This window comes from Hypomesus nipponensis, chromosome 6 (genome assembly GCF_054491055.1).
Source record: "Hypomesus nipponensis isolate SF chromosome 6, ASM5449105v1, whole genome shotgun sequence".
Classification (NCBI taxonomy): domain Eukaryota; kingdom Metazoa; phylum Chordata; class Actinopteri; order Osmeriformes; family Osmeridae; genus Hypomesus; species Hypomesus nipponensis.
This window is the reverse complement of record NC_140366.1, coordinates 5,184,976-5,200,027: the sequence shown is the minus strand read 5'-3', so window position 1 is coordinate 5,200,027 and position 15,052 is coordinate 5,184,976. Positions and strand designations below refer to the sequence as shown.

The window sequence follows — 15,052 nt, the reverse complement described above, 5'->3', positions numbered from 1 at the left end:
CCACTTGAGTGGAGAAGTCGACTGAACTGAATGATCAGGATGACCCCAGGGCCAACCAGATATGCCATCTCCCGCAGGGGCGCACATGGAATTTTTGAACTGGGGGGGACCAAGCTGTCAGCAAATGATTCCAACTCTATTTGTTATTTTGTGTAATATATATGTACATATATGCAATGTTTTTTGCAGCTTCAATATAAATAGGCCTACTGAAGTGCAATACTGAGGTAACAAAAGTGAGAACGATACTACAATCCCCCAACCCTGTAGGGGGGTCCGGGGGCATGCTCCCCCGGAAGAAAATGTCTTAAAATGTAAAATTAAACGCATCAATCGAGTGCACTTTGAGAGCAAAATTAAGAGGCTAGATCAATGTAGAATCTGTGCTCTTCTAAACAATATCATGTTATTTTAACCAGCCCCTGATTGGCTGTGAGGTTTAGGCATTAGGTGAGGAGTTTGCATGCCTGTAACATATTATTGATATATAGTATAGCAATAGTCCATATTTCATTTCAATTTCGCAAAACAAAGAAGACATTCTCAATTTAAAAATGAAATATAAGGTAACTCATTTGAACCAGACCAGCAATATTTACTTTCATAAATTATTCTTCAGGTCCTCTGCCTCGGTAGAGCTAGTTGCCTGGCTAGAACTAGCTGTTGCTAGTGCCATATTTTCTGATTCTAAATCTGCATCTGGTATGTCCCGTTTAACGTCTTTAATGGTAAGAGACCGCGGCGCACAGGGATGGGTAATGAGCGTTGTTTCAGATCAAAATTACAATGCAACATACGGCAGACACCTTAGATATGAGAGACCCCCTCAGATTTTTGACTTTGTGGCTTTCATGGGAGCCAGTCCTCACTCTATGGGAGCTCGGCTCCCTCTGGCTACCACGTAATTCGATCACTGAATGAGAAGGAGCGAGCCAAACATTAGGCTACAGCAGCCAAAAGAACGGGCCTACTAACGTCATCTCCATGACAACCAGAAAGACGCCAAGCCTAAAAGCACTACTTTAATACTTTAAAATAAGCATAATACACTTTTTCTTTTCAAGTGTTGTAGTACTTTTGTGTGGCCAACGTTACACACGCTAACATCGCCTAATCAGCTGTGGAGTTATAACTGATGCTTGACGCCTTACGTCGGGAGAGTGGTGGGGACGGGTCGCTAGGAATCTGGGGGGGACATGTCCCCCCCGTCCCCAGTGCCATCTGCGCGCATGATCTCCCGGGTTGGTGACATAAAATCCTGCTTCAAATTGTTCCTGACAGAGTCAATTGAAACCATAGTCATAAACATGACTAACTTGGAGGGTAGATGTGTTTACAAAGACAACTGGAAGGAGATAGACCAGACCAACATCCAAGTGTACATATTCAAAATAATCCATATATTATGCTTCTTTCACTCCAAAACGAGTTGCATACAATTGTGTCAATGAGGCCTAGGCCATGAATGGCAAACAGAAGTTGAAAACTTGTAATGTTTGCTAAAACTTAAGTTGCTAAAAAGATGTAACACAACATTAGTTAATAATATATGTATTATTATGGAATTATAGTCAGCTATAATGGGGCGGTCACTTTTGACCGGGAACACAAAAGTAGTGAACAAGAAACTAACACAACAGGAGGGTTAAGGAAAGAATTAGCTAGCTACGTGTCCGGTTCAATAGTATGAACCTGCAGAGCCGGAGACCCCGGAGAGCCGGAGAGTTGCAGTTTCAGGACCGCAGTTCTAGGACCCTGACAGCGCCACCTAGCGAATTGAAAGTCAGTGTCACTACATCGCAACCAGATATTATATAGAAAGGTATAATATTTGAAAATATGTTCTAATAATATAGAAAGGTATAATATTTGAAAACATGTTCGAATAATAAATATTGGATAATTAAAGTAATTAAAATCAAAGTAAAAAAATGTGCACATTTCATAGATGTTGAGATCCATTGTAATTTGATAAAATTAAGTAAACAAATTAAGGAAGCTAAAATAGACTAAAGAAAAGGTGGACAATATATCAATATGGACAGATGTGTGATGTCTGGAGTGGCCTTAAGAGTTTTCTGGACTACAGAGAACCAATGTACACCCTGCAACATGAGCCTTAAGGATTGTGGCACCTTTGCAGATACTCTGAACTCAGTCTAGAGAGCTTAACTTCACCAAATAGCCAAAGTCAACAAAGCATTATGTCCTGAAAACATTAGTAATAACAAGCTCCTGGAGACCTGCTACAAACAACTGACCCTGTCTTCTGTGAACTGTTCAACTGGTCACACAGTGGAACACACAGTTCCAGCTCTTTGGAAGACCTCTGCCATCTGCCTTGTTCCAAAGAAGAGCACACCCAGGCTTCCCAATTACTTCCAACATGTAGCTCTTACATCAGTGGTGATGAAGAGTTTTGAATGTCTGATACTTTTGTAACTACAAGACACCCCAGAACCTGGCAGATCAATTCCAGTTTGCCTACATGAAGTGTAGAAGTCTCGATGATGCTGCCCTTACTTTCCTGCATCATGCACTCCCATCTGGAAAAACTAAAAGCACATCCTAGGCTTGTGTTTGTGGAATATCTCTAGTGCCTTTAACAGAATGTAACTACATCTGTTGGGAATACAACTACTTAACATGAGTAAATCCTTGATTCATACTGCAGATAATTAAATTCCACACACACACAGGGTTCTGTCAAAATACTTATGCAATGTACGTATTCTGTGATTCATTTAATTATTTTATGCTCTGTTATACATGAATATCAAAGTTATCTGAGGAAATACAAGTTTAACTCTAATCTGCTATACTTTAATTGATTTAATGTCATCATCACAAAAATTCATTTTCTTTGAGTAATGTGGGATGGTGGTGCTGCGGAGGATCCACCGCTTCCTTCTCTGCTGCTGGTGGTGAACCTCTATGGTGGATGGACTGCATGAGGATGCTTCCTTTGGTGTGGATGGGCATGCTAGATGATGTTTTGGATTGGACGTGACTCAAAACATTGATCACATCAGTGTATCAGATCATCATTCATATTCCTGTAAATACTGCACATGCCTGTGTGCATGCTACATTTTGGATGTGTCTGACACCACAAAGTTCTGGAAAAGTGAAGTGCTATTCTATTTGCTATGGTATTTGCAGTCACTCAATCTCAACCCCAAATGTGTAATGTTAGAGAGGCAAGACACAAGGTTGACTCTCAGGGCAGATTCAAGATATACATGGTATATTTTGAATAATTGTCAAACAATGACAATCACCCCTCCATATCACTCGATCCCCTCCATATCACTCCATCTAGACCTCCATACAACTTCATCCTTCAATGAGAGATAGAAGCAAGAAAAACAAATATAAACATATTGTGAAGTCGGTAACAGCACTACTTAACGCTACTACTTCAATGGTCTCCCTTCAGTGTGCAATTGTTTAGATATCCCCCTATCAAACTCCTCCACTTCACTGAAATAGTACAGACAATATTACTTCTAGGTAAGCATACATATCAGTTACACTAACAGAGTAGTGTACATTAATTAGCATTACTTAAGTGGTTGATAATAAAAGTATTAATAGTAGATGATAAAGTTGTATGGCATTGTGCAGAAAATGTACATTCTCTACTTACCTCCGATGATAAACTGGTCCAGAGATGAAGACCTTTTCTGCATCCTTCAAGTTTTAATAATGTGCTGGCTTTATTATAAGACACCTAGCGTTACAGTAGTTGGGCTTGGTTTCAATAAAACAAAACAAATAGTATAAAAGTTCGTATTTCATAAAATTATCATAAGTGTAACCTGCGTTGTGTTTGTTCTTCAAGGACTGCAACCCTCAAGATGGACGAAGATGTTTTTTATTTCTGCACAATGGATCATCAAATACAAAGTTGTGGGCATTACTTTGGTCCGCCTGCAGCAGTTATGTTTTCTTCTGCTATATTAATAACTGTGTTCTAATTAATTCCTAATTACTAAAACATACAATCTTCATCCAACATTGTATCACACAGAACAGCGCATATCACCCAGTAGACACTCCACTCTGTGGTGAAAAAGAGTACTGCATGTAGCATGAACGAAGACGTTACTGGCTAGTTATTCTAAAACGGGAATGCTAACCACTCACCAGTAGGATAACCGTGTAATAACAATTTTACCACACAAAATAGAACACTTCAAATCAAAACAACAAATTGATTTTGTTACCTGCACAATGGATCATCAAATACAAAGTTGTGGGCATTACTTTGGTCCGCCTAGACAAAATACATGTGAACATTACAAACCCCACTAGCCAACCGCCAACGTGCTTGAAAGTCAAACGAAAATAGAAAATAAAATACAATTCTACATCTCATTGAAATGTGATTTATATGATTGCTTATTGACAACACAAAATAGGCATTTAATTGGTATTTGTAATACAAATATATATGAAATTATTCTAAAGATTTTAATGCAAAGACTTTTTGCCCAACCTACCTGCAGCAGTTATCTTTTCTTCTGCTGCAAGGCCGGATATGCTACTAATATGTGAACAATATTTCAAACTAAAAGTCTTGACCCAATGATGCAGGATTTTACAACCGCTAACAAGGACTGTATAACAACTCCGCTAGATAAGTAAGTAAGACTTTATTTATATAGCACATTTCATACAAGAATTGTAGCTCAAGGTGCATAAGTGAACAGATAATTGTACCAGAATTGTTTTGAACGTTTAGCTAACTTAAATATGTTGAACAATACTTGATTTAGATAAGCTACATTGCTACTGTTTCATTAAACAAATAAACAGAGTAACAATTTACAGTTCGTTTTTAAGGAAGCTATGTGTGTAGAACTAGCTAGCTAGTGTTATGTTAGCTCTAGCTAATCAAGTAGTTTGTTTGACATTGAAAACCACTTCAGTGTCTTGAAATGATTTTGACAGGAAAGTTGAAGTTAGCTAGCTAGCTAACGTTGTCCAAATCAAGACACCAGAATTGTTTAATACATAACCATACGCGATTCACATTAGCTACTTACACTCTGATTCTAATCCAACTTGTTCTGAGCTGTAATCTTACAATATTCACTACTGCAGGAAAATATTATCTTGTTCCGGTCCATGTTTATCCCATTCGCTGCATGGCGCTGTGAAGGTCCTAGAACTGCGGTCCTGAAACTGCGGTCCTGAAACTGCAGCTCTCCGGCTCTCCGGGGTCTCCGGGGTCTCCGGCTCTGCAGGTACCCCTTACCCGCCCGGTTTGGCCGTTCGTGACAGGCATCTATGACAGTAATAGCACTGTTTAGCCTCGATTTTAGCAGATTTCTGGAAAAACAACATGAACTAGCAAAGTACACGTTAAGCTAAATGTACATGCCTTGTTTGGCCAATTTGGTCGATTTTGGAACAAAGTCGAACGTTTTTTAGTTATGGACAGGAGTATATCCAGCCATAGTGCTAGTACACCAACTAACTACAGCACATTTGGAGGAGGGGAATTCCGTTTTATTAAAATGTTCCACTTATCACTATAATGGTCATAACTTTTAATCAAAATATGATATTTCTAATCTGTCTTCTGTTCTACATTTCCCACAGAAATGTGTGTGTAATCCTGTTTGTAATCCAAATGTTTCCTAAAAGTATCTGTAATCTGATTACGTCTTTTTTTTTTTTTTACATTTACCTTTTTTTTGTATCCAGATTACGTACCGCCGTTACATGTAATCCGTTACTCCCCAAGCCTGATCATATGCAAGAGGACCATCAATAGCGAAATCTAAGTAGAAAGACAGACTTTCTGTGCTGAACCCAACCATTACAGCACCAGGTTTGGCTGGTTGCAAATAGTAGCCTATATGGAACCAGTTTGGTTAAACAGGAATTATTTTTAATATGCAAAACCTTCTCAGGTCCTTTGAGGCAGGTCCATGCTGAACGTATCTTAACAATCGGTTGTGCCAGATGTTATCTTATTAGGTCGTCTGCTGGGACACACAATCCATTCCACAGTTGCAAAGGAGAAGACATTACGTATTTATAAAAAATATTTGCAAAATATAAATGTATAACATTTTGTACATTTGATTTTGATTGTTGAGAATCAATTACATATAAAACCGGAAATATTATAGTAAGTAGTAAGTAGTAAGTAAGCAAGTTTCCCTTAAGAAGTATTGTTGTGTTACACAATTTATATGCCGACTCTAAATCGCTACACTGAATAAAGTAATTGACCCAAGCACCCAACCCGCCAGCTCCTCAGCTTGAAAGCAACGTCAAAGGAGAATCATTAATAAACATGGCATAATAAATTACCCACAAATGCGGGTAACATGGGTGATAGCAAGGCCTTTGTAAATAAAGTTACAATAACAAAAAATAAAAACACAAATGTATTTAATTACAAAGGGCCTATGTGTCAATTACTTAAAACAGCTATCTGGTGGTTGTTGTGGGCCTTTCGTGAACTCTGCCGACATCAAACGGAATTGGTGTATTGTTGCGTCACAATGTACAATACTTCAATACATAGATGTAATCTGAAAAATCAGATCATTTGCGATTTGACATTCAGCGTTTTAAAAGGTAAGAAAAATAGCTCCTTTCTAAAAATTGTAAACCTGGTTTTTGGATCAATTGAATAATATAATGTTCTTGAATCAAAAAGGATAATATAAAAAAGGTATGGATGATTAGTTGAAGCCATAAGTGCAATTGTCTCATTCTTCAACAGACTCCTAAAACTTGTCATTTAAACTGGACAACATTTTTTTCACAGATAAGTGCAAAAAACCAACATTGTCCGTGCCTAACTGAAGATCATGAGACAACTCGGCCTGAAAAGGGCTGATCCAATGTCCAACTGTGCTCCACGGCGCTCTGGAAGACTACCCCAAGAGAGCGAAGAAGACGGTGGTGCTCCGGTCTTCTTCTCAAGGCACGCTGCCCTCCCAAAGCTGACGGTTGTCCCCCGGGCTCCCTCACTTTCTGATGTCGACACCGACAAGTTCAACATGGCAACCCGTCAAGCAAAGCCTATGCGGCACCTCCTGGCCCCGATCCAGACTAGACGTCCTACTCTTCTGTCTGATTCTCATCCCAACATCCCTGGAAATATACCTCCACGACCTGGCAACCCAGCATGTCCTGTTCGACCAAGACCTTGCCACCCAGTTGGCATCTCTGAGCCAGATGGCTGTGCTGTGTGGCCCTTTCAGCCTGGGTGCCAGCCCAGCAAACCTCACCTGGTTCAGAAGGAGCTGGACCTGGCTGGAGCGCCTGCCAGAGAGGTGAAACCCGGTCCTAAGAACCCCAATCCCTTAGTGCACCGAGTCCCCCTGCTGGCCAGGAGGGCTGAGATGAACAAGCCCAAGGTGGTTGCTGTCCGTGAACCAGCACCTCCCTGCCTATTTCCTGCCATTGCCAAGGGAAACGTGTCCCTGGTCAAGGCTAAGAAGCGGAAGAAGGCGAAGAAAGCCCAGACATCCAGCCTGGGCCCGTCAGGTGCCTTCTATCAACGCAGGTTCATGCTAGAATAGGTCCAGCCGGGACTGTTCCCTCTCCTCTCACCCTCCATCCCCACCCTTTTTTCATGCAACAAGGAAACATATTTGAACTGGAGCACAGCACCAATGAGCAGGACAAGTTAGCCTCTCTGGACCCAGAGAACAAGACCAGAGATCTAGAGACTTTAATGAAGCAAATAATATGTTACACAATGACATACTTCTGACTGAATAGTAAAAGCATGTTGGCATCAACACAAAATAAAGATGTTTGATTTTATCATGGTTTTGTATTAGTTCCTTCTCTATCACATCTAAGGCATATCTGTCAATTTCATGATCCATACTTGTTATCGTACAGTAAAGCACTTCAATTGGACACGTCCATGTTTTATTGTTCACTTTTAGTAAACTCGTCATAACCAGTGCATCTAGCCTACTTAATAAGAATATAAAAAAGGAGAGGAACGTTTTGGTCCAGGAGGGGGCAGCCTAAAACAACGAAACACAACGGGATCATCGAAGTTCGTTATTTGAACCACAGTTTCTTTAATAGAAGGGATTTTATATCCATTGTTTGTTGTGATGTAATATCGTTCATATTTCTATTAAATGTAGTCAACAATTAGCCTAATGTTTAGGACCAGACCTACTCTCATTTACGTAGGGACTATTCTTTCACTAAGTGAGCTATAACTTATTATTAATTCACGACTGGCTTTTTCGTAACACTGGCAAACTGGACAGCAATTAGTTGTTAGTGTTGTTGTTATTATTATTTATGAAGTTAATAAACGCTGCACTAACCTAACGTTTTTGTCAGTAGCCCTCTGTGAACGAAATACGACCGCCCCTCTTTGTTGCTGTGGCCAATCAAATCACTTAGAACGTGGCTTGCTGCCGGGGTTACAATTGAGAACAACATCGTGAAATAATTTATCAAAAAAGATTACCTCCAAGCAGCATGTGATTAATTAATTAAGCTAGTGACTGAAAAATACTTTCATCATCCGGACGACGCGTTTGACCAAAGGATCGATGGGGAGGCAACATGTTGACGATCTGGGAGGAAGGCGTAGCAGAGGTCATCATTACTAGCCGAGGGAGTCAGCCGCCCCCGCAGTGGGTTGAGTGAGAGAGGGATGAAGTTACGGTGCCTCAGAAAACGAAGCCCAACTTCGACTGTGGTTGACTAGCATAACGAAAACATGAATGGAATTTCATGCGAGGTAGGCTCCATGACAACTGTGTGCGCTTTGATCACCTGCTGTCATATGTGGCAGTCGAGGACAATATGATGGTGATAGCCTACATTGCAGCAATTCTTCATTTTGCTTAATAGAATAAGATATTCTGCCAGTAGTATAATTGCAGTAGGCTCCATGATTGTAATTTAGCCTATTGTCCTGAGGTAGAGACTGGAGTAGGTATCTCGATCGACAGCAACATGTATTGATCAGGACCGACAACAACAAGGGGAATCACCACGGTCCGCCATCTGCCGAGAGAGAGACCCCTTTTTTGACTAACAATGACAGGACCGATCACCGCCCCCAGCACTTGCTCCACCGCCGGTAAAATGGGCAGGCACCGGTCAAAAAGCACCAGCGGCTACTGCTGCAACTCTAGCCCCGGTGCCGAGTCCTCTTCCCCGGGGGACACAGTTAACAACACCGGGCGATCGTCGGGAGAGGAGGAGGAGAAGGACGGGGGCGTATTGTTCTACGTGAACCGGACTGGGTTTCCTATTGAGACAGTGACCTGGGAAAGGATGTGGACTCATGTAGCGAAAGTGCATCCAGATGGGCAGGAGATGGTTAACAAAATACGGAATGCTGCATATCTTCCCAAAGTAAGTATTGCAGCAGAAGCTGTCACGCACACCTCCACAACCCAACACCTCCGTGTAAGAGAAACCTCTAAAATGGTAAAATAATTGAAATGATGGTCACCAAACCAGTATTAGTTAACAGAAGTGCAGTTTCACCAACTGTCCAGTCCAGTGTCCCATGCACAAAACAGAACAAAAGAATGAAATCAGGATTTCATGCTGAGAGGTTCACCATCCTTTCACCTAACTGTTCTCTATTGTGTTGCATGCAGACTATTCTTCCTGCCCTAGCTTCTGTGTCCTGCCTCATATCCTGTCTGTTGTCTCAGTACATGGCGCTGTCCCTGCAGCCCACCCTGCCCATTGCCCCTTCCCACACCCCACAACTGCCCCAGGACTCTACCACTACCCTTGCTCTATGGGTGCCCTGAGAAAGGAAACTGTTGAACGAACTGGCCATGCTGTAATTATTGAACTGTTATGGGGATGCCAAGATCCCATAGCACAGAGTGGTAAGCTTATAAATAGCACAGCATTATGATAGTACACGTACCCTCGCTCAAAGGACCCATTGTCAGCGTCCCTAACCATGTCACCACGGTGTTAATTGGGGGGTAGAAACTCTATTTGCTAGAGAAGAAGTGACACTAAATGTAATGTCTCCCGACTGTCAGCAATCAACCTCTGCAAATGAGGACAGTAGTTAAAATGTTAGATTAAAATGTCTGTCTTTTGGACAAGGGATAAAATCATCTCATGCCCATAAATTAGACCCTGCCAACACACCTTCAACCAGCAACCCAAAACAACACCATGTTCACCCAGCCATGGTGATTGGCGAAGTGTGAACTGGGTTAAGGACAGTAGTTCTATACTGACAATGTCTTTGTCAGTTGGTGCCCCTAATTGCTGTGGGCTTACCCTGTCAACAGTCCACTCCATTTTGGATTGTTGTTTTGTAGTTATAAGCCTATAGGCGTGAAAGAAGAGAAGGAACACACCTACATACCAGATGTCCAGGTGGCCTAGTTCCAGTTTGACCAGTCTGTGTGACCAGATCGCTGTATGAGGGTGGACTTAGATGTGTACATTTACACAGCAAGGTTAGTAAGGCTACAAGCCTACGCAGTATTACACAGTAGGCCTGTAAGGCTAGGTTAAGCTTGGCTAGGCCAGGGCATTTCTGCTTGTATACAAGTCTAAGTTGAATATCAGCTGTCAGTACTATACTGGTATGACGTGTGGCCATGCTATGGTTTGCTAAGGCAAAACAGCAGGTGCTAGCTGAAGAAACTGCCAAAGTTGCATTAATGCATGTATCAGTTGGCCAAGGCCATTTGTCCATGTACAGGTGTGTGTCTGTGCCAGGCATGGCCAACACAGGCGTCCAAAAATCATGAATTGAACATTTGTATTTATTTTTATTAGGACTGATTTAACTACACAATTTCCCCTTGGTACCTACCTACCCAAGTGGGGCTGTGCTAGACTACACGAGGCTATGCTGAACTGTACAGCTTGACTGGACAGGTGTCTGGAGTCGTGTTGGCTGTTGGCCTCAGGCAAGCTTGCTGTGACCAGACTTCCCCAATGCTAGCTAGCTAAATCACTAAGGAGATTGACTTAAAAGGGGATGACCTGAGATAGCTAGCATAGCAAATGGTTTTGATGGGAGAAAGTTTTGACCATGTATGGTGTCCAGATGCTAGCTAGCCTAGCCTAGCATAGCATTTGGTTTTGATGAAGAGAACGTTTTGACAATGTATGGTGTCCAGATGCTAGCTAGCCTAGCCTAGCATAGCATTTGGTTTTGATGAAGAGAACGTTTTGACAATGTATGGCGTCCAGGTGAGATGCTCGGCTAGACGAGCTGTCCCTTTAAGCAAATTGGACTGAGATAAGTTAGTAGGGCTGTGTCTATTTGTGTAAAAGGGATTATGGCACAGGACTCAAAGCAATACACTGCTCCTGTGTGGGACAAGGTTTGACACAAAAAGCCTAAATAATGTATTTCTAGCTTCCTGCCTCCCACCAAACATGATTTGACCAACACCATGTCAGTGTTGGTTACCACACAACTTAAACTCTGCAACGTTCAGATTAATGGACGTTTGGTATCTGAATAATCCTCCATCTGGTTTCTGGGACTGAGATAATCTCTGAAGCCTAATTGTTGCCAAAAGCTTTTTCCCACTTTCTGGAAACAACAAGCTTTCAGCTCCGAAATAAGTTATTTCGAAGTTAACTCACCTCTCACTCTCACTGATTGTCATAACAGGATTTTGAGACCAAAATGCACCTCAAAGAGTAGTGTGGAGATGGTGTGGAGTAGCAGGAGTATATACTGCCCTCTTATTTGAAAGATACCAGGTAAAATGAGAAGAAAAAGGAATGTTGCGGTATTTTGTGACTAATCACATCAAGCTTAATATGTTCTGGTTAGGCAAAATCACTAGACAGCTGTAATGAGAGGTCTTTAGGCTATTGCTGTTAACATCACACAAAGACCAAGGATATCAGGAAGTCAGCGCCTGACTGAATGCATGTCTTCAAGCTGTGGCTGAGCAGAGCACAGTGATTCAGGTTACACGTGTGTTTACTGGTTAAAGGTTTACTGTATCACTGTCTAAAGATAGACCTTCTCCAGGCACAACTGCCTTACTGATGTAGACAAATGCCTTGGGTGGCTTGTTCAGTTTAAATCTGGGCTGTGTCTGTGTGTCTGTCTCTCTGTCTCTCTCTCTCCCTCTTCTCTATATCTCACCGGTGGAGGGAGGGTTAGATTAGCCTTGGAGCTCCAGGAGTTTTGAGCATTCTTTTGTCTTTAACCCCCACACAACCCCGCTCTGAAGGGACAGCTGAACAGACAGGGAGGGATAAAGAACCGTAGAGAACCGGAGAAGTCATCGTTTTGGGCTATCTTTCTGTGCACCCGCAAGGGGCGTATTGCCTCTGAGGCCGTGGCCTGTCGTCTGGGGGTCAGAGGTCGGTGTCATCTCGCCCCTAACTCCAACCTCACTCCAACACCTGCCCCGCAGTGGGAATGTTCTAGGCTCCCATCAGCAGACTCGCGCCTTCAATGAGCACAGAGTGGCGAGGTACACTTTCACACCAATGCACGCGGAGAGAAACACGCACGCATATTTAAACACGCAGAGGAAAATACACGTTCGTGTCATCGTCACCCAGAGCGCGCACACACATGCACGCCAGACTGAGTTTTGCTGGGCATCTGACATCACTCACGATCAACATGTAGGAACGAGAGAAGGTGCGAGGCACGGATAGAAGACAGGGCAGATAGATAAAGGTTGAATTGGGATCAGCCTCAAATAAACCCTGCAATGATCTGAAGCAGAGGCACCCTGGGAAGTGAGACGACATCGGGGTGCTCCTCTCCTGTGGGGATCCAATATGTAGAGAGTTGGTTTATGTAGTATACTTTGTTTATGTAGAGACCTACGCTGGTGTATCTCTCTTCACTGAGAAAGAGAGAGGGATGGAGAAGGGGTAGTCAGATAGGGTGAAAGAGTGAGAGGGGACAGAGAGAGGAGAATGAATAAGCATTCTACACCAATGTGAAAAAGCAAAAAAACGATCCCCATTCAAATGTGACTATGGATGTCTTAACCCTTGTGCTGCCTTCGGGTCACATGACCCCCACCCACCTGTAATTGAGGGCATTTATACAACCCCCAATCCCAACAACACCAATAATGACAAAGCACTAATTAGCAATCGCCACTTGACCTACAGCTCAATGGAACTCCTGTTTCAAAGCCTAGGCTACTAAATAATCAAATAAGAACAATCCTAAAATGGATAAAATAGTTTCTCTCTCTCCCTTGTACAAAAAACACAATTTGTGCTCAGAGCTCCCATGTCTTTGCCTTTCTTTATCAGTTTCTTTCTCTCTACCTCTCTCACATCAACCTTCTCTAGTGCATTATACAAATAGGAGCATCAGCTACCATTTAGAATAGAGGGATTATTGAATCCCAGACTTCTGGTGTTATTTCTCTGCATTTCATTCACTGATGTGGTAAAATGAAGCCATGTGACCATAGAACTGATCTGTTGGATAATGTGTGTGTGTGTGGTTGATGAAAGACTATCACAACACTAACACTAAACTGCAACTTACATCACACCTCCATCCAATTGCCTATCTAGAAGACACACTCAAAGAAACGCTCATATGGTACTCCTCCTTTTTGTACTTCTATCTTTCTCTCTCTCTCTCTCTCTCTCTCTCTCTCTCTCTCTCTCTCTCTCTCCCTCCCTCTCTCTGATTCTTTATTCTCTATCTGCAATGCTTGTTGCATCAGACTAGCATCTATACTATTCATTAGGCTGTCTGTCACTCGGTCTTGTACTCTCTCTCTCTTTTTCCCCTTTCTGTCCCTGAGGCGTGTGTAACTGAGCTTCAGGCTCAGATTGTTGGTGTCCACCACGAGACACACTCCTAAAAAAGGCTGCTTCGTGTCAGGAAAGGAACACCCCCCCCCCGCCTCAGGAAATGATGCAGCTATTATTGCTCCCAGGCCCAGTTCCTGTAAACACACACACACACAGCCACACGTACACACATTTGTCTTATTTTTTTGACTCCTGAGTCAAGAGGAAAGTTTGTAAGAAGTGTGTGTGTCAGAGCTCTGTCTCACTCACTGGTTGTGACGGGCCGCGGAGAGACACAAATGTGTGTTTTTTTGTTTTTTTTCTCCTCCTAACCCTTTAACACCCCTCCCTCTCTCTCCCTCAGCATCATGTTCCCTCTGTGCCCAACTTCAAGCCCTCCATGTCGGTTCCTGATTGGCTGCTGGCTGTCCAGAACTACATGAAGACTCTGCAGTATCCTTCCAATCCCCTCCTTTTGCTGGATTGAGACATATTTGTTCTGTCTAAAATATACTGCAAAGAGAGAGATGAATCCCTCCTTTTAGAACCCAGACCTACTGTTGTATTCGTCTGTAGGGATCATAATGTAGTAAACGTTCCTCCTTATTGAGATGCAGTCTGTTGGTACACTCTGCTATCCTGTAGCGGATTATACAAGTATTTGTTCGGTTAGCTTCTGCTGCTTTTGGACACATCAACAATGTTTATATGCTGAGATGAAACAGCGAGCTAGCCGTTAGCATCCAGCGAGCGTGTCAAGCGAACAGGATGTGAAGACTCGGGTGGATTTCCTTCATCTGCTTTGACTGAAGCCTGAGGAAATGCAGGTGTGCCAAGAGCCATGGCAACAGGTGCTTCCTGGCATCAGTTAGGTGCCATAAAATAGTAAATGATCAGAGAAATAGCCAGATGGAACCACTGACAGTTATCTGCTTGTCATAGCCAGGCATAAACTTGACAGAAGGAGACATAATCTTGACAGAAGCAGACATAATCTTGACAGAAGCAAACATACGCTTGACAGAAGCAGTCATACACTTGACAGAAGCAGTCAAGAACTTGACAGCAGAAGACACAAAAACCGACAGAACCAGACATAAGTTTGACAAAAGCAGCCATGTGACTAACATACAGAGTCACAATGTTTACATACCCTTGATATAGCTAGAAGTTATTATTTATTGCTGACAAATAAGATTAGGAAGCAACATGGTATTTCAGGCATCGGTTAAGGTATTTTAGTGGGTAGCATGAACAATACTGTAATACTGTATACAAGCACTGTCTGTCTGGTCCTCAACTT

The 15,052-nt window shown here is 42.4% G+C and overlaps 1 protein-coding gene and 1 long non-coding RNA gene across 6 annotated transcripts in view; one reads left to right on the top strand and one right to left on the bottom strand.

Moving 5' to 3' along the window:
* Positions 1-2,599: 2,599 nt before the first annotated feature.
* On the bottom strand, positions 2,600-8,604 carry LOC146286632 (uncharacterized). 5 transcript variants are annotated; one of them, XR_014758423.1, is made up of 4 exons: positions 5,699-5,807; positions 3,822-5,293; positions 3,650-3,733; positions 2,601-3,341 (listed from the first exon to the last, which is right to left on the bottom strand). It is a non-coding gene; the product is annotated as an uncharacterized LOC146286632 (long non-coding RNA). The 5 variants fall into 5 exon arrangements; XR_014758422.1 differs by having other exon boundaries at positions 2,600-3,733; XR_014758421.1 differs by having other exon boundaries at positions 2,602-3,341; positions 3,650-5,293.
* Positions 8,449-15,052, top strand: part of vash2 (vasohibin 2) — a 24,357-nt gene continuing 17,753 nt past the window's right edge. The window contains exons 1-3 of the mRNA XM_084699432.1: positions 8,449-8,749; positions 8,936-9,372; positions 14,114-14,202. Of these exons, the coding sequence (XP_084555558.1) occupies positions 9,052-9,372; positions 14,114-14,202 (410 nt within the window). The 5' untranslated portion in view covers positions 8,449-8,749; positions 8,936-9,051. The remainder of the gene's footprint in view (positions 8,750-8,935; positions 9,373-14,113; positions 14,203-15,052) is intronic.